At 31.7% G+C, this 20,789-nt stretch overlaps 3 protein-coding genes across 5 annotated transcripts in view; 2 read left to right on the top strand and 1 right to left on the bottom strand.

The window, feature by feature from the left end:
- Nucleotides 1-3,272, top strand: part of Srrm234 (Serine-arginine repetitive matrix 2/3/4) — a 29,907-nt gene extending 26,635 nt beyond the window's left edge. Inside the window, exon 11 of one of the 2 annotated variants that reach the window (XM_088258182.1) lies at nucleotides 2,692-3,272. In XM_088258182.1, coding sequence (XP_088114308.1) covers nucleotides 2,692-2,908 — 217 coding nt within the window. In that variant the 3' untranslated portion in view covers nucleotides 2,909-3,272. Of the gene's footprint in view, nucleotides 1-506; nucleotides 742-2,691 lie in introns of those variants that run through there. The other variant, XM_088258183.1, reaches the window with a different exon arrangement.
- LOC148310572 (peroxisomal membrane protein 2) lies at nucleotides 2,810-13,995 on the bottom strand. Of its 2 annotated transcripts, none has more exons than XM_088258188.1 (4): nucleotides 13,704-13,988; nucleotides 13,463-13,555; nucleotides 11,811-12,096; nucleotides 2,810-2,882 (listed from the first exon to the last, which is right to left on the bottom strand). In XM_088258188.1, the coding sequence occupies exons 1-4, from the start codon at nucleotides 13,790-13,792 to the stop codon at nucleotides 2,862-2,864; spliced, it is 489 nt and encodes a 162-aa protein (XP_088114314.1). In that variant the 5' UTR covers nucleotides 13,793-13,988; the 3' UTR covers nucleotides 2,810-2,861. The 2 variants fall into 2 exon arrangements, with proteins under 2 accessions (XP_088114314.1, XP_088114313.1); XM_088258187.1 differs by lacking the exon at nucleotides 2,810-2,882 and adding an exon at nucleotides 10,858-11,275 and having other exon boundaries at nucleotides 13,704-13,995.
- An 846-nt stretch (nucleotides 13,996-14,841) lies between these two features.
- Nucleotides 14,842-20,523, top strand: thoc6 (THO complex subunit 6). Its single transcript, XM_088258235.1, has 4 exons — nucleotides 14,842-15,131; nucleotides 15,236-15,622; nucleotides 18,277-18,439; nucleotides 20,161-20,523. The coding sequence occupies exons 1-4, from the start codon at nucleotides 15,028-15,030 to the stop codon at nucleotides 20,479-20,481; spliced, it is 975 nt and encodes a 324-aa protein (XP_088114361.1). The 5' UTR covers nucleotides 14,842-15,027; the 3' UTR covers nucleotides 20,482-20,523.
- The last annotated feature ends 266 nt before the right edge of the window (nucleotides 20,524-20,789 follow it).

The raw sequence follows: 20,789 nt of genomic DNA, 5'->3' as shown, positions 1-20,789 counted from the left end.
GATAAAGACCCCAGTTACTGACACTTAAGGAGATTGATCGATCCAGTTAATATTGATTTACAACTAGACCATTCATCTAATCAATGTTCTTTTTTACAAATGTTACAGTAAAACAATTGGCATATTTGAATTTAATATTTATTTTATTTCATTTGGCTAGATCAAATAATCTGTTTACGATATTGTAAAATATAAAGCTAAAGATTGTATTACATTAAATTAATAAATAAAACTTGTTTTACCTCGACTACAACAGTATTACAAATCATTGTTGCTAATATGTAAGCAGTAATTTTTGAGTGCGAAATAGTTGAATTTGTCATAAATGTCTAATATCAGATACATCCACATGTTATCAATAGTCAATAACTGGGAGAAGTGTCAACAATACCCCTTTTACGTAAATGGCTACTTACTCAATTTTTGACCACAAACTTTATGCTATAAATATGATTTATTTTGTATTTGATTTATTTCTGTTATTATATGATTTGATTTTCTTTTAGCAAAAAAACAAGAAAATCGTCTTCCAGTTCTGAGGATAGTGATGATTCCAATTAGATCAATTCCTCTTTGTATACTCAAGACCCTAATTTATTCTAATGAATTTCGTTTTAATAGGAGTACTATGTATCTCATAGACAACAATTTTTTAAGGAATCGCTTGTCTATTACGTTTTGTATTTTATTTCCTCCCATTTGTACAATATAGTAAACCGAATAAATTGTGTTTTTTCAGTATTTATTTCTTTTATTTTTTAGTTGTTTTGTGTTGCTATATATTATGCACTTTTATTTTCTTTCATAATTTTTATAGATATTTCTCTTTTTTGTTAATTATTATTTTCAACTACATATTTTGTTAAAGTGATTGGCCGGCATGAATCTAAATTTAATGCAAATTGAAAAGGCTTATGACTCTTTATGAGTGCAATACTCGACATTATGGGGTTGTGAGTTCAATCCCTAGCCCGCTAGAAGAGATTGTTATTTAATTTCAACCTTTTGGATGACATTATATTTCGCAAGTATATTACTATATTTTGATAAAATGCCTAGACATTAATTTCCATCTACGTATTACAAAAATTGTGTAATAATTATATTTTTATCAAAAATTGTGTAATAATTACATTTACATATGCCACATTGCCACTTCAAATAAAATATAATGGGGATGATAATGTGGTTTTTATACTGCAACAGATAATATTGTAACAAAAGAATACATTCAGTGAAGATTGAAAATGGATTTTTTCATACCAGAAATGTACAAAACCCATTTATCATTATGGCTTAGCAAAAACTATAAAAATATTTTGATTTAAATTATAAAATTTGGCACAAGGCATTGTAGTTTGTCGGATAGATGTGTCTCAGATCGCTGATGCTCCGTATTTTGGCATTATCATGGATAACTGGATACTTTAAGGTGAGTACACATTCAGGCTGTGCATGATGTATGTTGTTTGAGCCAATACATTTATTATTTTTGCATGATCTCTATCAGAGATAGTATCTGTATAACTTGAACTCAAATATATTTACTTCAATTTGTCATTTGAGGATGTCCACGTGACACATTTTCTATACTTACCTAAAATAATATTTGAATAGTCTATGGTAAAATCTACAGAAATTATCACAATATAGATGAGGATTTGGTAGATTTTTTTCTACAAAGTGATTTCTATGGATTTTACTTATAGACTAAACTTTTTAATGGCTGCGCTGCAATTTATATAGGAGGCATTTTTTTAAATGCTTCTTTTACATTCATACCTACTAATATATGTGAAAATTATATTGATAGAAAGGACAAAATGACTGTATATATACTATAAAATAACTAAATATCCAATAATATTTTACATGATATTCTTTAATTAACAAATTATCAACTAATATCCCACAAAATATTAATATTGGAGATTAACATGTAATAGCTGCAAATGAATTCTTATTATTTTTTAACTCAAATAAATATATTTTTGCTGTAATCTAATGTGAATGTATTAACCAGACTCATATTTATTTCATTTTGCTCTAAACTACAACTTATCTGTGCCGTAAGAAGAATTTTTAATTTGATTTGGTATTCTACAATAATTTATATTATATTATTATGTTATTTATGGTATTATATTCTTTATGGTATTCTACACTAATTTTTGCAATAAGTTACCAGTTTTTGAAATTCATACATATTTAATTAAATATTTTAAAGGCAAATCAGGAATATAGCAGACTGTTCTGATGGCATTCACATTTTTTTTTAAACTAACAACACAAACTTTCTTAACTGTTTTAAAGGCAGGTTATCGAGCAAAACAAATTATATTTTTAAAAAAATCCATGTAAAATAACCTAACCTAGATAGTAACCAATTTTTCTTGGGTAGCCATGAATCGCTTTTGTCATCATTATGTTCTTTTTTTACATATGTTCACTTGAAATAGTTTTTAATAACCTCAACGTTTCAGCAACAAAAATTAATTCTGACATAAATCCGTACTATGTCTTTATTATTATTACAAACAAATATTAAGTAAAAAAAAATTGTTACTTAAATAGCATTATTGTATTATACCAATCTAAATTTCAAACTAAAACTACAGCATGGCTTAATTTTGCAGTTTAGAGTTCAAAGCATATTTGCAGCCATAGAAAATAAAGATTCCCATGTTTTAGTGCCCGCAAGCGGCCCATTCCGTACCGTCGTCCAACGCCATCGTCGCAGTCTTCAAGCAGCGAGTGGAGCAGCCGCTCCCCTTCCCCCACCTCCCGCCAAAACTCCCCCGCCGCATCTCCCACCCACCCTTCCTCTCGGCCGCAGTCCTTGTCTCCCAACAGCGTCATAATCATAAACCAAAACTCCCCATCTATGGAAGAAATATACCCAATTTAGAAAAAAAGGTTTATAATGTTGCTATTCCTCTACTCCTGCATTAATGAATTTAAAAAAAACAACATCCAATAAGATACCTGCCTTCAATTTCTCTGCACAGGTCGCAAATCCAAATTGAAGACTTCAAGGACAAAATCAATTTTTTTGTTGCATTTTTAGATTCCTTGTCTAATAAAAATAATTGCAGAAAGGAAATATTTTAATAGATCATGTCTTTCGCATCAGCTGTGCTATGTAATATACAAACAAAAGTAATTGGCTTTTACTGTCTGTAAAAGTAACATGTGTGGTTTTTGTCCCATGCTTTTCTACTGTTCATTTGTTATAAATTAATAAATAACTGAAATGGAACTGGAAAAAAAAATCTCTTCAAAGTCCTCTATCTGATTTTCCAGGGAGGATCAAATAAATATTAGTGATTATTTTACATTAATACAATTTTATATTACCGGAGCGCAGGAGTGATCTTGCTTTTGTATAATTTATTATCAATACTAATGCAGAGAGATGAAGATAAGTTGGAGTAATAAACACAGCTGATTATATGGTCAGCTATCTTTAATGTAGTACATAGTGAGAGAATGGCACTGTAAAACTGATAAACCTACTAATAATTTTATTTTACACAAAAATTCAAATATTTTTGTTTTAGCTATCATCGTATTAACTTTTTGTGCTATTAAAATCAAGATTTTTGCTAGGTTATCAAAAATTATACGCTGGTACTTTTTTTTTTTAAATTCACATTGCAGTATTTTTGGTCTCTTTAAAAGTGATTAATACCTGTAATTATTTATTAATGATGTGGTGTTTATAGTATAATATACAATAGAATTAAATATACAAATAGCGTCAACCTTTTTTAATAATAAAATTAGGACCATTTCTGCATTGACAAAGAAAAAAAACACAAGTTCAGCAATTAATACTGGTGTTAATGATATGTAACTACTTTAAAAAAAGTTTTGTTATAAAAATACTTGCCAAGTACGTTCTACAGCTTTCAGCACTATCAACTGGTTTAGAAATATTGTTATTAAAACTATTTGAAATATTCCTTGGCAGCATGCAGAACTGTTCCTAATGAATTATCTGAGGGAAATCATTTGCATTTCAGGCAGATTTAGTGAATAAAGCTACAAGCCATTCTTTTAACTTCCACAGGATCAAAAATTTTGAATCTACTATTTTTGGACGCCCATAATGTTTTAAGTGGCCTAATCTACAATTAACTTTTACATCAGCTTACTATTTATATACAGGATCTTTTTTTATAAAAATTCAAAAACAAGATTGATTTCTCACAAAATTATATCTACTCAAAAAAGTAATCATTTTATACTCCTTTAATTTTTAAATCTAAATACTTGTGTAATAAAATTAAATACTCTAGGTTTAGAATCACTATGCAATTACTACTTTGTATATAGTAATATTCCTAAAATTGTTTATTAATTATTTATTTTTTCTAGTCTGTTTGCAATATTTTTTATGTGATTATTAATTTTTTTCTAATTGAATTCGATGAATACTCCTTTTATCTGTGATTTCTAATTTATTTTGTAATTATTATATGAGCTTAATGTGATAATTTTTCCTTTAGTTATTTATTTAAAGTTTACTTAACCTTCATCCAGTCACATAGATATTACGGGGATTGGTCCATGACCCGTCCCCCAGATTTCTAACAGCAGCATAAAGCTTCTTACATTCTGAGTTGATAATTGATCTATATGACCCTTATAACTCATGTGAATTTATAACATTGGTGAATTACTACATCTTATCAGCTGTAATTTGGCAGTTTACACCCTTGTCTGAAAACTATATCCTTCAGCTGTCAAATGAAAAACCTAAAAATAAAACAGTGTGTTTGCTTCTATTTTGTTTGTTTGTCGAGCAATATAAAACCATAGAGAAAGTAGACTTAACGACTCTTCACACAGCATGAAGAGCAGTAAAACATTGCAGGGGTAGTGGTGTTCTAGGCAAAAGACTAGAGGGTGATCGGTCCGAGATAATTTGACATTTCCTGCACAACAATATAACTGTGCTTAAATGAAATAAAATTTTACAAGCTATATTTTTGTCAACCTCTGTAGTGTTCTGGGTTCGATTCCCAAGATTTCCCAATTCATTTTAAATGATTTTTCAATATGTATCCTGTCATAGCATATGTATCCCTGTCAATACTTGGATATTCCACCATATTGAAAAAGTATCATGTAACTAAATGAAGGTTATTAATTTTAGTACATTTAGAAATTTATTTTTAAAACCAAGCTTACTTATTCGCATGTAAAGAAACATACATTAATTTATTATAAATATATTTGTACTACTACATACATACAGGTATGTTATGATCGCTATCATAACAGCGAAATACGTGTAAATACATACATTTTTACCAGCTCGTATCTATAACTTAAATACATAGTAAAAACATTACTTTGCCACTCTTTTGCTTGTAATATAATAACTACAAATCTTCAGTTTTAGCTTTGGGGTTTCCAAGTGACTTCAGTATTTTAATTTTTTATTGCATGGGAGTTACAAAACGCTTCGATGTATAAAAGATTTTCTCTGTGAATAGAGCAAATAAAATGATGATTTCTTAACCAATTTCATATGAAAACATCATTAAATGGAAATACTAATAACATACATGATCTGTGAGAAAATATCAGTCATAAATACTGATTAGCATTATCCAGGCATCAAAATCATTTATTATTAAAAGATAACTCAAAAATGGATTAATCAAATTTATAAGAAAACCTTAATCGTCGTAAAAAAATATTCAACTTCGTATTTATAGCGATATAATATACTTTCATTGTTTAATAAAAAATGTCTAGCATTAAAATTTTTCATTATTTCAACGATTCAAATTTTAGATTCCTACAGAAAGTGCTTACCTTTTACGTACATTTATGTATGTAATTTTTTTAACGCAGTTTATAAAGTAAATCAAAATGTGAGTGATATTATTATCATATAAGAGAATTAGTCATACAGGCTAAACGTTTCAAATCAGTCATTATTATTAGTGCAATATGTATATTATTTATTATAATTTTAACTAACTAATTTTAATCAAAGAAAAATCTGTATATTATCAGATTTTAAAAATACTCTTGGTGTTTTGAAAAAATAGAAACAGTCTTATGAAGAAGGCAAATATACTAGGTAAACTAATATCGCCTGATGACTTGTTTATCCCATAGACTATTTTGAAAAATCCAGATTGTTTTTTCTAAACCATTTTTTACTTTTACTATTTATTTTAGTCTACCGATTTTGAGAATATCCGCCTCTTCATCTAGACAGTTACTATGCTAGCACGTAAACGCAATACGCCACTACCATAGGGCTTTTCACTCACTTACCGTACATAAAATATTAATACATGTGTTATTAATATTTTATGAAAGACTAATGAGTCTCTGCCAGAGGTCAAAGGTCTGAGAGTTGGGGAGAGTGAATGACAAGTCTCGCATTTTACCAAGGTAAAATGATATTTCATTTGTGAATTGAATCAAACAGGACTTTGCAGAAATTTGATAATTATATTATATAGTTAAACCTTACTATTAGCATTTAATACAATGATTTAAAACTAAACACTTAAAGGTTTATAAATAAATATATAATTCGAAAAATACCTATGAATTTCATTAACTTTGGTTTAAAACCAAATATTTTTGGATTAAAATAATGAGAATCGGTTTAGAAAAAAACATTTTGATTTCTTTGATTTTGGTTTATGGCCCAAAGGAACAATCGAGCTAGAATAATTTGAGCATGTATTATGGATATTTTTTTGCTGTCCTCGGACATATATAAAACATTCCAAGTTAATCATAGGTTTATCAATATTGTGACTCGCCATTTGTTGGTTCGGTTTCCAGATTCTAGTCCAATCATGAGTGTCACTAGTCTATTTATGTATGTAACATACTCTAAAATAATTAATTTATGTATTGTATTCTTTGTTGTCCCTAATAAATATGTTAAACTTTACTTTGGACGTTTTCTTATAAACCCGCTAAAAATAATACCCAATTCTCAGTTTTCAAATAGACAATGTAAATGATGGAATTATTATAATTAACTCTGAGGTTGGCACACAATCTGTGACAACTTTGATAATGCCCACCATGCATTTGGCACACATCGTAAGGAAGGAAAGAAAGTGTAATATGAAGGAAATATGTATCTTACTAAACAAAATAAAAATAAAAAGTACACATTAGAATTTCTAGACATGAATGAAGAGGTTGACTGTAGAAAATTTAAAAAAATATGGTATATATATATATATATATATATATATATATATATATATATATATATATATATATATATATATATATATATATATCAATGTGCTGTTTCCCATAGTAGTGCTTACCTCAATTAAAAATTCCAGTGTGCAAGCCACTGCATACATCGGCTGTCCAAATTTAAAACGCAGTAAGGGTTGTTTTTGTAGTACTTTTTTTTTGCATTTTTGGACTCAGTAGATTTTACTTAGTCCAAAAATGCAAAAAAAACGTACTACAAAAAAAATGTCCCTTACTGTGTTTTAAATTTGGACAGCCGACATGTATCTTATGTTGTTGCCAATGGTTATGCCTGTAGGAAGAGCTACCGCTATGTTGAACAATATCACATTGGATATTGATCTGTTCCATGTGTCCGAAGGAGTTTTCCGAAGCGGGATTCTTCTACACCTTTAAGTCTTCTTGCTTACTTTTAATATATACGCCTTGAATATTGTTTGTTATGTGTTTATTAATTTTTGTGTTGTTGAATAAAATTTAAATCTTTTCAGTTTTTTGTCATTCAATAATGCGGTGATGTGATGTTCCGCCGCTTGCATATGGAAACGAAACGTGGAACTAGCTGAAGAATGAAATTAAATTCAGTTTACATACAAACCCTTAGACCAGCATTTCACCTATTACTAAAAAAAATTATAAAGATTTGTTCTAGAATTACAATTGGCGGGTATCACTGAATTTTCAGTCTTACCCACAAACACGGTGTATTGAGTAAAATCTACGTTAATAAAAATCCATTTAATTAAATTATTTCATTTTTATTATAAAATGTATAAATACAAATCATAAGATATCTTAAATTAATAGATAAATCATTTTTGTTATTGTATATAGCAATCATTACAAAATTAACCACTTTTTATTTGTATTTAATTCATATTTACTACTGTGAGATGGAATGATATGATAATAATTATATTATGAAAAAATAAACAGTAAAATTGTGCAGAAAAGATAGGTGACCTGATTGAATACATAATATAGAATGTTGGATATAAAAAAAATCAGCTCACAATACGACAGAAAACATATCAAATTATGTACATAATAAATTTATTATTTAATAGCTTAACAAAGACCAAAGTCCCGAAGCGAAGATAAAATTCTATTTTCCTTACAAACAAGGTCAAACATTGAATGGATCAATTTTTTATTGGAATATTTAAAGCATCGATGTTCGGTAATACATTTAACCCCTGCAGATCTAGAGATGTGACTAATCGGTAACTGTTACTTTTTCGGTAACCTGATTGGGTTAGTATTTGCTAATTTTTCTCAGTTTATATTTCTTTCCAGCTTAAGATGTCTAACTGTCAAATATATAATAATAATAAAACCCTTATCCGCACCCCAATGGTGCATAGGGCACTGCTTCATATGAATACAGTGTTATCTTGATCGTTTACACACGAAGGAAAGGTGATCAGCCCTCCGCTTCAGATACCAGTCCAGGGTAATATTGAATAAATATTACACTGAAAAAATCACTTATATTTATTTGACCCCCCTGAGAATCGAACCCGGGACCTCCAGAACGGTAGCCGAGCGTGCTTACCATTACACTACAGAGGCGGACAGATATATAAAGCGGACAGATATATACAAATATATAAAGAGGTAGAAATACTCACTGAACAAACAAATTTGTGCATTGATTAGTGTTATCAGCTTTAAATGATTGAATTAAAAACTACAAATTCAGAAACAACTTCTTTTAAAGATGTCTATTCAGACCTGGTGCACATTATGTATAATGTTTGTTACCTTTCGATCCAAACCCTGATGCAAGAAAAAATTAAAAATTACTTTAAAAATAAATTTCTTTGCCAAGATATATACTTGTCCGCCTCCGTGGTGTAATGGTCAGCGTGTTTGCTAACGTGCTGGAGGTCCCGGGTTCGATTCCCAGGGGGGTGAAAATAAATATTAGTGATTTTGCACTGTAATATTTATTTAATATTACCCTGGACTGGTTCCTGAAGCGCAAGAGCGATCACCTTGCCTTCATGTAAGTAATGATCAAGATAACACTGCGTCAATTCGATGCAGTGCCCTATGCACCATTGGGTGCGGATAAGGGTTATAAGTAAGATATATACACATCTATTAAAGTATTATTTTTACCATTTACATAAAAGAAGCAGAGGACGACCGAGGAAAACTCGGCACAATCAGGTATGTCAAATACTTGAAAGCGGCCGGGTCAGGAGTCGTAATAATCGTCGGGTATGTATGAGGAGATGCATGAATGTAGAAGAGGCAAAGAATGTTTGCAAAGACCGAGTGGTTTGGCGTTCGATTCTCTCTGCCTACCCCTGCGGGGAAGCGGCGTGATGGTTAGTTAGTTAGTTAGTTATATTAAGTAAAGCTACAAAAAAGACACACCGCTATAGAAACTGCAGACTGTCGTTTTAAATTTTATCTTATATATTTTTAAATATTTAAATAATATCATTATTCAATGTACATTTAAAGAAATATATTTACTATAAAAATTGGTTTCTTATATTTGTATGTAATTTGCCTAATATTTTCATTAATTGATACAGCAGTCACTTTGTGGTAATATCTATCCATTTTTAATTTAAGTTTTACTTGGTAAATACCACTTTTTCTTCAAATCTATTGTGACACATCGCTCACTCCTTTCAAGAACGTCATAAATCAAAATACTTGATTTTTCAGGAGAACGTTTTTAAAGTTTAAAAATATAATACAATGTGTTAAAAATAAGTATCAAGCCACTTATTGAACTTTTTACTGTGCAACTTATCTTTTTAGGTTGAACCTGAAGGTTTTTTCCCCATTTGAAAATATTTAGGATATTTAAAAAAAATCATTAAACAATACCTTTTCTTCAAAATGCAAAAACAACACTTTCTGCCCTGTAGCGGGTAAATATTAAGTTAAAAATATGCCTCTTTTGCTGGGATATAGTACATTTTTTGGGCATTCCGAAAACATGCCTAACTGAAAATTGACGAATTTTGATGTATGACGTTCTTGAAAGGAGTGAGCGACATGTTCCGCATCTTTTGTAAACCGTATACACATACCAAGTAAAACTTAAATTAAAAACATTTAAATACATATATTGTTTCAAAATATGATTATGAAAGCTTATTCAAATCTGTTCAGTTATGTGTATACACATTTCGGAGAATCACATTAATCAAAGGGGATTTTTTTATGAAAACTTTTTTCAAACAAATATATACCATTTTATGAAGAAGAAAAAAACTAAATTACATTTTAGCTGGAAAACTCACTAATGGAAAGCTTAAGTAGTTGTTTTTATCACAGCTTCAGATATGTACATATAAAATGATGTAAAGTTTCACAAAATAGGCAATGTTGACAGAAAAATGTACCAATTAAATTTTTAACACACTATGGGTGGGAAAGGTATTTTTACCTTCTGCGCCGACCTTATTTCAAAGTCAGAATAGAAGGAATTATATATTTAACACTTTGAACGCCATGTGAGTTATATTTAGGTCTGCTGTTTTTAGTAAAGAGGTTGTGTGATAACTCTAATCATGGATTGAATTTTACGTTATGTGAATTGGATACTGAATTGATTACTGAATTTGGGCCAGATTTTTCTCTGAAAACTAATACTTGGCATTGCATTGAAATGAAGACTGTATGCAGTCTGTTTACAGTTGTGGCCCCAAAGATTGTTTTTTTTTCTAATTTGGCAGTTAACGTGTTAATGTTTTTATACGAATATCATGTACTCTTTGTTACGACCTTAACTATATGTACATAATTATCAAATCTCATCGACAGCAGTCCGCAGGAGTAAAAAACACCCGTCCGAAGTGTGTTAAAATAAAAAATCTTAATAACAAATAGATAACAATATAGCAATATCCAAGAAAATATAAAATTAACAATTATTATTTGTTTAGTTTTTTTTGGAAGATTTAGCTCTCCTGATTGCATGGTCGCGTCGAACTTTAGCCAAATATATAACCCAGAAGAATCCCACCAGGTTCACGAAAAGAACACGTAACTGAAAAAAAAAATTAAATTTATTTCAAGTTGTCTTATTTTATCCTTCTTTCAACGCATTCAGAATACATATTACAAACAGTAAAAGCAAACATGAATTTGACATAATAAAAACAAAAGCATTTTAAAAGTTGGTAAAATGTAGTACACTAGAGAAATGTTTGGAAAATCAACTCCTAAGTAGATTAAGATGGAAAAAATTCAAAAGAAATATGTATAAAGCTGAGGTATAGTATAGTACAGGCAGAGGCGTGCATTCTATATCGGTAGAAAAGCAGTCTTTACCCTGGATTACTCGCGTTCCATATAGAAACAACCAGTGCCTACTATGCCTCATCCTTACCCAACCCTACTGCCTGCCCTGATTAAAAACTTTGTGCACGCCACTGTGGTATAAAGTATAGTATGAAAGATTAAGCACATAAGTTATACAATTTCACCCAAAGACTGAATTAACGTATACTATAAAGATACTACTATCCTACACTGACCAGTCAAAATAACAAATTAAGAAAATGAACAGATGATGAACTTACCACAGGAGGAATGAAAAGAAAGTTAATTATTTGGAAAGTGGTCAGATATTTCCAATTTGCCATCAGAACGGGGTATATTAGGCTGCTCATGGAGGAAACCGCTTCATTATGGGACTTTCCTTCAAATATGGAGTTGGTATAAAGAGAGAACATCAAAAAGAGAGGAGTGTAGATGACTCGGTCCATGAATATCTTCTTGATAACACTGAAACGAACTCTCTCCGATGATAAGAACTTGTCCATGAAGCCATAGAAGAAGTGCGGTAATGGACCTCCAAACAGGAGCCTGAAATATGTAATTTAACTGTTATAGTACTGACAGACAAATTTTTAACTTTGTAATCTTACTTTAAAATTGCAAAGGGTCAGATTTTCGACTCTGGCCTCAGTGTGTTTTTTAGCAGTTGACCCTAAAGGTTGTGTCGCAGCGTACGTGATTATTGAAATTTATTTAATTAATTGTAATGACAAATTAATAAATAAAAAACTTTTTCATATATTTATTAATAATTACTATTTTGGCGACATATCGCTCACTCCTTTCAAGAACGTCATAATTCAAAAATTGTCAATTTTCAGTTGTGCATGCTTTCGGAATGCCCAGAAAACGTACTGTATTTCAGCAAAAGAGGCATATTTTTAACACAATATTTACCTGCTACAGGGCAGAAAGTGATGTTTTTGTATTTTGAAGAAAATGTATAGTTTAATTATTTTTTAAAATATATGTATTATTTTTCAAATGAAGAAAAAACCTCAGGTTTTACCTAAAAATATCTGTTGCACAGTAAAAAGTTCAATAAGTGGCTTGATATGTATTTTTAATACATTGTATTATATTTTTAAACTTTAAAAACGTTCTCCTGAAAAATCAAGTTTTTTGATTTATGACGTTCTTGAAAGGAGTGAGCGATATGAGTGATCATTTGGAAAAAAGTTTTTCTTTTTTACTTTTTCTTTCTTTTTTTTGTACATATGTGAAAATAGATCAAAATAATAATTAATGTATGTAAAAAGAACTCCACCGACAAGACACATGAGGTGGCTTGGCTCTGCAAAAAAAAAAGTTAATGTCTATTGGTAGGGACTGTCCGGAGTCATTTCGTCGTAACGTAACACGTTATGATGCGAGCATTCATATAGTCAGTACAGCGAGCCGAGCGAGCCGATCCATAGTCGGAGCACTCAACGGGAGCAACGTTACGACGAAATGCTCCGGTCAGTCTCCACCTTATGGTTTGATTAACAAATAAATGTTTCAATAAAAAAATGTATATCGAACAAAAATTACGGTTATAATGTGCAAAATAGCAAATTCTGTGACAGTCGAACATCCGAAAGTCGAGGGCCGTCTATATATGAATCGTTGAGCAGTTTCATAATGGTAGTCACTACATATATTATGTACATAACATACTGTTTTAATAATGACTTTTTTATTTATAAACATGAACTAGAAAATTGGGTTGTCTTGTAATCTACAAATAAAATAGGGACCATAGTAAAAAAGTGTAAACCATAGTCCGGAAAATATGGTGGCTTGTAAAATGTTATTTTCTAAAAATTGTTCCATATGTTGCTTTTATGGTCCGAATTTTTTATTTACATTCCGTAGATAACGGTGCTGTAATACCCAGCCTGATAACACTTACCCAAATAATCCGAAGGCGAAGATGCTGTTACATTTGATATCTTTTTGGAATAAGACTTGAGAAGATAAGTTTGCAAAAGATGAAAGAACACAGCTGAAAACATTAACGCATTATAAACTATGCCATAAATTAAAGTCACATAATACATGTAAATAAATATCAAGTGAGACCTACAATTATGTATATGAAAGGTAGGTAAATTATTATATTATTTTTATATAAATATTATCATAACACCAACCTTGATATGGACTTTGTCTTGATTGGGTGAAGATATAAATTTTGCAAGTAAGACCCGACTAAATAAAAAACAGGTTTTGATAGAGACATGTTGAAATTCTAATGTGAAATTAATATTTGAAACTGTAAACTATATATATTTAAATATATTATTAGCAAGAACAGTAGTACGCGAAATTTCACAACGATAATCACAGATGAACTATAACTGATAATTAACTTTTTTTAATCACAGAATTGATAAAACTGTTTACATTCCTACAGACTTCCAAAGATTACTAAGAACGTCAACTGACGGAACTGAAGTAAACTTTGTTGAAGTATGTACAGTCAATCAGGGTAACTTTGGACTCTTCGTAACATTGAACAAAACAGAAACAAGTACAACTTTTTATTTTTAAATGCAAACATGTAAATAACTTCTTTAAAGTAGTGCCTATTCTGTTACAGAAAAACATTTTGAAAAATCAGGATATCACACCAAACATGTTAAATTTCGGCCACAAGATGTTTTTAATTTGGGGTATGGCAATCGATTCTTCAATAATTGATTATGTGAAATGTTTTGTTTTAGGTAGGAAACTAGACAGAATTGATGAGGTGTGTTTATTCAAAGTTATCCTTATGTCTCACATTGTCAATATTTTATGTCATTGCAATTAACAGTTATTTGTTTAATGTTATCCCGATTAACATGGTAGCGATAAATACTCAATAAATTTATTTAGTAGGATAGTGCTTTTATCAATGTTACTAAAAATCATTGTATTAAGAACTTCTTACAAGGTTTTTTTTTTTAAATTCCAAAATGAAGTTTTTTTTTAAATCGTGGTTCTATTAAATGTTCTGTTTTACCAATAGTTACCCTGATTTGCCCTGATTATATTCATTTATCTATGGAACTCATGCATATTTAGTACATTTAGGGCTTTAGATATTCATATCTTTTTATATAAAATTATTGAAACTAACAGAGGAAATATTTTTATAATAGTACAACAGAGACGTTTATAAGAGTAAATGCACACCACGATGTAAAAGAATAGAACTGCAAAAGTAACTACAGGCAAAAAAGGTGAGTTTTTTTTATGGAGCCTACCTATGTATTTTAATTTTGTACAATGGTCAAATCTATGGGTACACTTTTGAAAGCCGCGCTAAACGTCAGAAGGTTATGTTTTAGTTTTTAAATTGTGGATTTGTAAACAATTCACCGCTCTTTCCAAACCAACTGCTATATAATATCGCGATTTATTTGTTAAAATATCTAAACTTTGATTTAAAAAAAAACTTCGTATTTCTTGACTGATTTATTTCCTGAAAAAATGTTAGACAGATCTTTTTATAATACCATTTTATCGCAAACCTTTTCGGCGTGTGGAAATTACCTTTTAGCGGGAAATATATATGGACAAATCGCTATTTACAAGTAATAACTCTTAGTTAATTCATAATTTGTTTCCTTGCCTCACGTGTACAATGAGCGTCGAATTTTAATAACGTCTATTGATTTGTTTCGGTTTTGTTTTTCAGCTTGGAAAAGTTGTTGAATCCCAAATTCGACGACTTTGCCTACAGCAACAATGCCGAACAAATTATCACCGTCGACCAAGGGGCGCAGATATGCAGCATGGCTTCTACAGAGAAGTTTCTGGTTGTCGGAACGCACGGAGAAATCAGCGGCTGGGACTGGAGCGCCCTCAAGGACAAGACGCACAAACCGGCCTGGAAGATACCCATCCCCGGCGACGGCTCCACGATCGACCGAGTGGATGTCAACTCTCTCTGGTGGAGTGAAGAGCAAGAAGTGATGTTTGCGGGCTGCGGAGATAATAACATTTATGCTTTCAATTTAGACGAAGGAAAAATTGTCAGAACTTTTGAAGGGCATTCTGATTACATACACTCAGTAAATGGATTGTAAGTTTTATTTTATTTTATCAGTTTATCAAATTAACATGTTCATTCCATTCAACATATCAAACAATCGCAAGATGCTGACATTATAGCAATTTTCAAAACAGTAAAACTGTACTAAAAATATGAAATTTATTTTTGTAGACACTTGTGGAACACTGTTCCTTTTGTGTGCAGCATTTTAGCGCAGCTCATGTTTATACTTACTTTAAGACAACGCTCACTCCTTTCAAGAACGTCAAAAATCAAAAAACTTTTCAAAAAACAAAAAAGATTTTTCAGGAGAACATTTTTAAAGTTTAAAATTAAATACAATTTATTAAAAATAAATATCAAGCCATTTATTAAACTTTTTACTGTGCAACAGATCTTTTTCGATAAAACCTGAAGGTTTTTTCTCCATTTAAAATTTTTTAGTATATTTAAAAAAATAGTTAAACAATACCTTTTTTTCAAAATGCAAAAACAACATTTTCTCCCCTGTAGCGGGTAAATATTAAGTTAAAAATATGCCTCTTTTGCTGGGATATAGTACATTTTCAAGGCATTCTGAAAACATGCACAACTGAAAATTGACGATTTTTGATTTATGACGTTCTTGAAAGGAGTGAGCGACAAGTGAGTAAATATAAATTGTCAAAGGGACTAAAGCTGAGTTTACACTCGCAAATGATACATTCAATATTTCCTTTTAGTATTTTTTTTATTCATTACACACTGACATAAAACATTGTGTGAGGACTGTAAGGGCACTTGTCTACTACCCGGAATTCAGTGTAATTTTACCGGCTGGCATGTCAGTTACTGTTTTGAACAACGATTGGGTTGGATTGGCTTGTGCTTATGTTAATCTTTCTTCGGATCAGAGCTCTTGATCGGTACATGAACACGTTGCCCGTAAATTCGATCACGCTAAACTGTCGTAGTCGTTTTCATATTTCAAAACCGGACTGCCGGACGGTGAAATCCCGTATAGTGGACAAACGCCCTAAGGGTATACTTTCAATTACACAATCATACTTTTAGCCATTTGACTTATTGTTATCAGCCATACACGTCTAGCGCCACATCCATACATCTAACATTAACATACACCCGTATATGAAATTTATACGACGAAACCCGTGTATTGGTGCAAGCGATGCATATAACTGAATGATATGAGCTAGACCCGTACATTTAACATTTCCCTAGGTGTGGAAATATTAGATGTACGGGTCTAGCTCATATCATTCAGTTATGCATCGCTTGCACCAATACACGGGTTTCGTCGAATAAATTTTATATACGCTCTTTTAAATTTCCATTGTTAATATCATACTTTTTTCTTTCTAACACATTGTTGTCGAACAGTTTTTTCATTGACCCCGACCCTAATTATGCTCTGCCAGTCTGCCGCCTGACCCTCAGTATACTAATCACAAGTACATAACCGCAAACCCAATTTTTATCTGTACAATGTTTTTTGGTCTCTCGCACTCTACCAAAATACATGTATGTACATATATATTTTTTTGAATTACCTAATGTCCTATTGCATCTGAAATCTAGCTACGGCTTATGCTACACCGCTTATCATGACCCTACTCAGGCTTAAACTTTTTAAGTTTCATAGCCTATGCCTAATCGTGAGTGGATTTACTCTTTATGTTTAAAGTTACTATAATTTCATGTAATTCATGAGTGGAAATTCTAGGCAAAAACAAAGGCACCAAATAGAATGCTTATAAGCGTCTCCCGCTCTCTACCAACAGTATATAAAATACGCTTTTAATCGTTTTCCGCAAACAATGTGTTAATTGAAATACTTGTAGAAATTTTCTTCTGAAGAAAATACGAAGATACAATTTAGTGATTATATTTATGAAATTCAAGAATCAAATACTCAACCACAAAAGTTCTTCTTCTTCTGACCCTTTTCCCACCCAATGGTGCATAGGGCACTTCATCGTATTGACGCAGTGATATCTTGATCGTTTCTTATATGAAGGCAAGGTGATCACTCCTGCGCTTCAGGGACCAGTTAAGGGAAATATTTAATAAATATTAGAGTGTAAAATCACTAACATTTATTTTTACCCCCTTTGGGAATCGAACCCGAGACCTCTAGCACGCTAACCATTAAACCACGGGGCGGACAAAACTTAGTTTACATGAAATATATTTTTTCTGCATTTCCTTTTAAATCCGTGAAATTTATCAGTATACAAACCTATGTGTAGAATTTGTGTGCAAATCACCGTTGCTATTTTTTATGCAAAAAATATTTTTACCCTGCAAAAATTGACAAAAATGCTTGATGAAAAATTAGTTCCATCCTACAGATAAGTTTGTTGTTGTATATTTCTTCTTCTTCTTCCAACCCTTATTCGCACCCAATGGTGCATAGGGCACTGCATCATATAAATGCAGTGTTATCTTGATCGTTAACACGTGAAGGAAAAGTGATCAGCCCTCCGCTTCAGGTACCAGTCCAGGGTAACATTGAATAAATATTAAAGTGAAAAAATCACTTATATTCATTTGACCCGCCCCCTGGGAATCGAACCCGGGACCTCCAGAACGGTAGCCCAGCGTGCTGACCATTATTACACTACGGAAGGGGACATTTAGAATTCATATTTAGAATTTGCATAAATCTACGCTTTATTTTCTAGAAATTCAAACTTAATATCGGCCGGTGAAGACGGATTGGTAAATTTATGGGATAGTCGATCTAAGAAGCCCTACAACAGCTTCACCCCGCACTCGGAGGCCAAGCTGGCCCGACCCGACATTGGCAAGTGGATGGGGGCTGCCACCTTGGGAGAAGATTGGATTGTGAGTATACATACCTTTATTCATTTTGAGAAATAAAAAGACTTTGTAAGACTTTAGTTATTTAAAAAATATATATTAACACATTGTAGTCGGGCGCTTCGAACAATAGACTCTAGCCTATAACGGGTGTTTTTCGCGATTAGCGCAAAAATATATCGCTTTCTTAACACATTGTGTACGGTGTGCACATATTTGTGCGTTTCAGAAACCTTGTGTGGTGGCGGGGTGCACATTTTTGTGCATTTCGGCTACCTTCAATTTAGTATACAAAAAACACGTCATAAACTTCTAATCTCTTGGCCTTTTTGCTTTTGTTGTGTAGTGGATAGATGTCGTTGTAGTATAAAAAATAATACTGATATTTACTGGTTCAAAACATAGCTAATGGTCGTAATCTGTTTTGAATAAAATGTTACAAATTAACTTTAAACAATGGATACAGACGGTGCGTTTTTTTCTTTGTCCTAAAATGAAATAAAATACAAAGATCATTGTCCTTTACTTAAGTCGGCAGTTGGTACCTACAAAGCAATAAACGCGTGTGGGGAAAGCCCATAAATCATTTTTTATTCGCAGATTTTGAGTTTTCGGCGGTTGTTAAACTGTGTTGTTATTTTCTAATATTTTATTAGTGTTTTTAACATTTTTTTTACTTTTGTGATTTGTGGACTAACATGATTTTATTTTGAGACGTTAGAGACCATTTAACCGTTTTTGTATTGTTTTCGAGTTCAACCTCAAGTTCAAAATATGAAGTTCACTGACATATTTTATATTTCCGGACAGCTGTCTAATGTCGCCCGCCTCAAGATACAGTTTTATCAAAACATTGCCGTAACTAATGTGTTAAAATTGACACAATTTCTAAACCCAATAATATTTTCGATTGAAATTTTCAAAGAAATCATATATGTCATTTGATCATCAAAAATAAATTATAATCATAATTTTTAATTAAGTATTCCGTATTTCACAATTTTAGAAGCATTGTAAACTATAAAAAAATAGTCTTCCCCTCCGAGGTATCATTCCCTATACAATGCTAATATATTCAAATAATAACATACCAAACAGTAAACAAAACAGTGCGAGCGGTATGAAAAATAGTCCAATCTGGAAATGGCTCAAACTAAACATAAGATTGAAATCGCATAAAAACTCTAGATTTCTGGGGATGCCTTTACAAGCGACACACTAGCCAATCTGGACAAGACATCTCAAATAACGTCAACAGACTATCGCCTAGCACCCAGGTAGCAGATTACCCTTCAACGCGTTTTATTTCACGCTGATAACAAACCCGTATATTGCTGTTTCCCGCCGATAACCGACAGTCGACAAAAACGGCATTTGCCGTGTCCTGCAGTTGACCGACAGTCCGCGAAAAACGGCAAATGCCGTATCCCGCCGACAACGTGTTAAGACACACCAATCTGTATTTCACTGTCTGTTTTTATACATCTTTGCTTTGCTGGCACTGGCTGGCATTACACTACGGAGGCGGACAAATCATTTCTACTCTCTCCTTTTCCCCTATTAAATCACAGTGAAGAGGTAGTATTTTACGAAAATGGCACTAAATAAGCTATCCAAATTTATTATTTATTCTTATTAAATGGAACATAGCTCTACATTGTAGCACCACATACTGTGCGATTGTTGTATTCGTTAATTTTACAGTAAAAACAGGTATCATAGTAATTTTTTTTCTTCATTTTAAGATCTGCGGAGGAGGCCCTAGATTGTCACTGTGGCAAATTCGATCCCTTCAGGCCACCACAGTATTTGACATTCCGGATCACGGGATACACGTCTGTTACTTCCACGACGATCGCATCATAGCCGCCGGAACCGCCAAACACCTCTACCAACTCAGCTACTCCGGAGAATCCATCGTGGAGATCCCCGTGTCTGCAACTACTGTCTACAGTGCCATATACCAATCGTCACCCCATAAAGTGTTCACTATTGCTGGATCCAGTTCCTCTATTGATCTCTGCACGACCTTCAATTACAAAGATCAAACATTAGTATTTAAGTAAATTATAGATTATGACAATTTTTTTTATAAAATAAATAATTTAATTTTTTTGTTTTGTTTTCTTTGATATAATTTTTAGGTAAAAAAAAGATAAATATTTGTGTTTTTATTATTTACACAAACATTTTCAATTTCATACTATTTCTGTAAGCCTATTCATCCAAACCCTTATCCGCACCCCAATTGTGCATAGGGCACTGCATCATATAAACGCAGTGTTATCTTGATCGTTAACACATAAAGGAAAGGTGATCACTTTCATTCGTTTCATTCAAACCCTTATCCGCACCCCAATGGTGCATAGGGCAC

The sequence above is a fragment of the Brachycentrus maculatus genome, unplaced genomic scaffold (assembly GCF_059751285.1).
Source record: "Brachycentrus maculatus isolate JH-2025_06_01 unplaced genomic scaffold, ASM5975128v1 h1tg000091l, whole genome shotgun sequence".
Classification (NCBI taxonomy): domain Eukaryota; kingdom Metazoa; phylum Arthropoda; class Insecta; order Trichoptera; family Brachycentridae; genus Brachycentrus; species Brachycentrus maculatus.
The sequence above is the reverse complement of the archived record's forward strand: the minus strand, read 5'-3'. Positions and strand labels throughout refer to the sequence as shown.

Excerpts from the sequence above, each read along its gene's own strand:
- LOC148310572 (XM_088258187.1), bottom strand. The coding sequence starts at position 13,792 with ATGTCTCTATCAAAACCTGTTTTTTATTTAGTCGGGTCTTACTTGCAA. Across the intron at positions 13,556-13,703 it reads AAGACAAAGTCCATATCAAG|CTGTGTTCTTTCATCTTTTG; the intron begins GTTGGTGTTATG and ends TAATGTTTTCAG. Across the intron at positions 12,097-13,462 it reads TTCGCCTTCGGATTATTTGG|GCTCCTGTTTGGAGGTCCAT; the intron begins GTAAGTGTTATC and ends TACATATTTCAG.
- thoc6 (XM_088258235.1), top strand. The coding sequence starts at position 15,028 with ATGTTAGACAGATCTTTTTATAATACCATTTTATCGCAAACCTTTTCG. Across the intron at positions 15,623-18,276 it reads ATACACTCAGTAAATGGATT|AAATTCAAACTTAATATCGG; the intron begins GTAAGTTTTATT and ends TTTATTTTCTAG. Across the intron at positions 18,440-20,160 it reads CCTTGGGAGAAGATTGGATT|ATCTGCGGAGGAGGCCCTAG; the intron begins GTGAGTATACAT and ends CTTCATTTTAAG.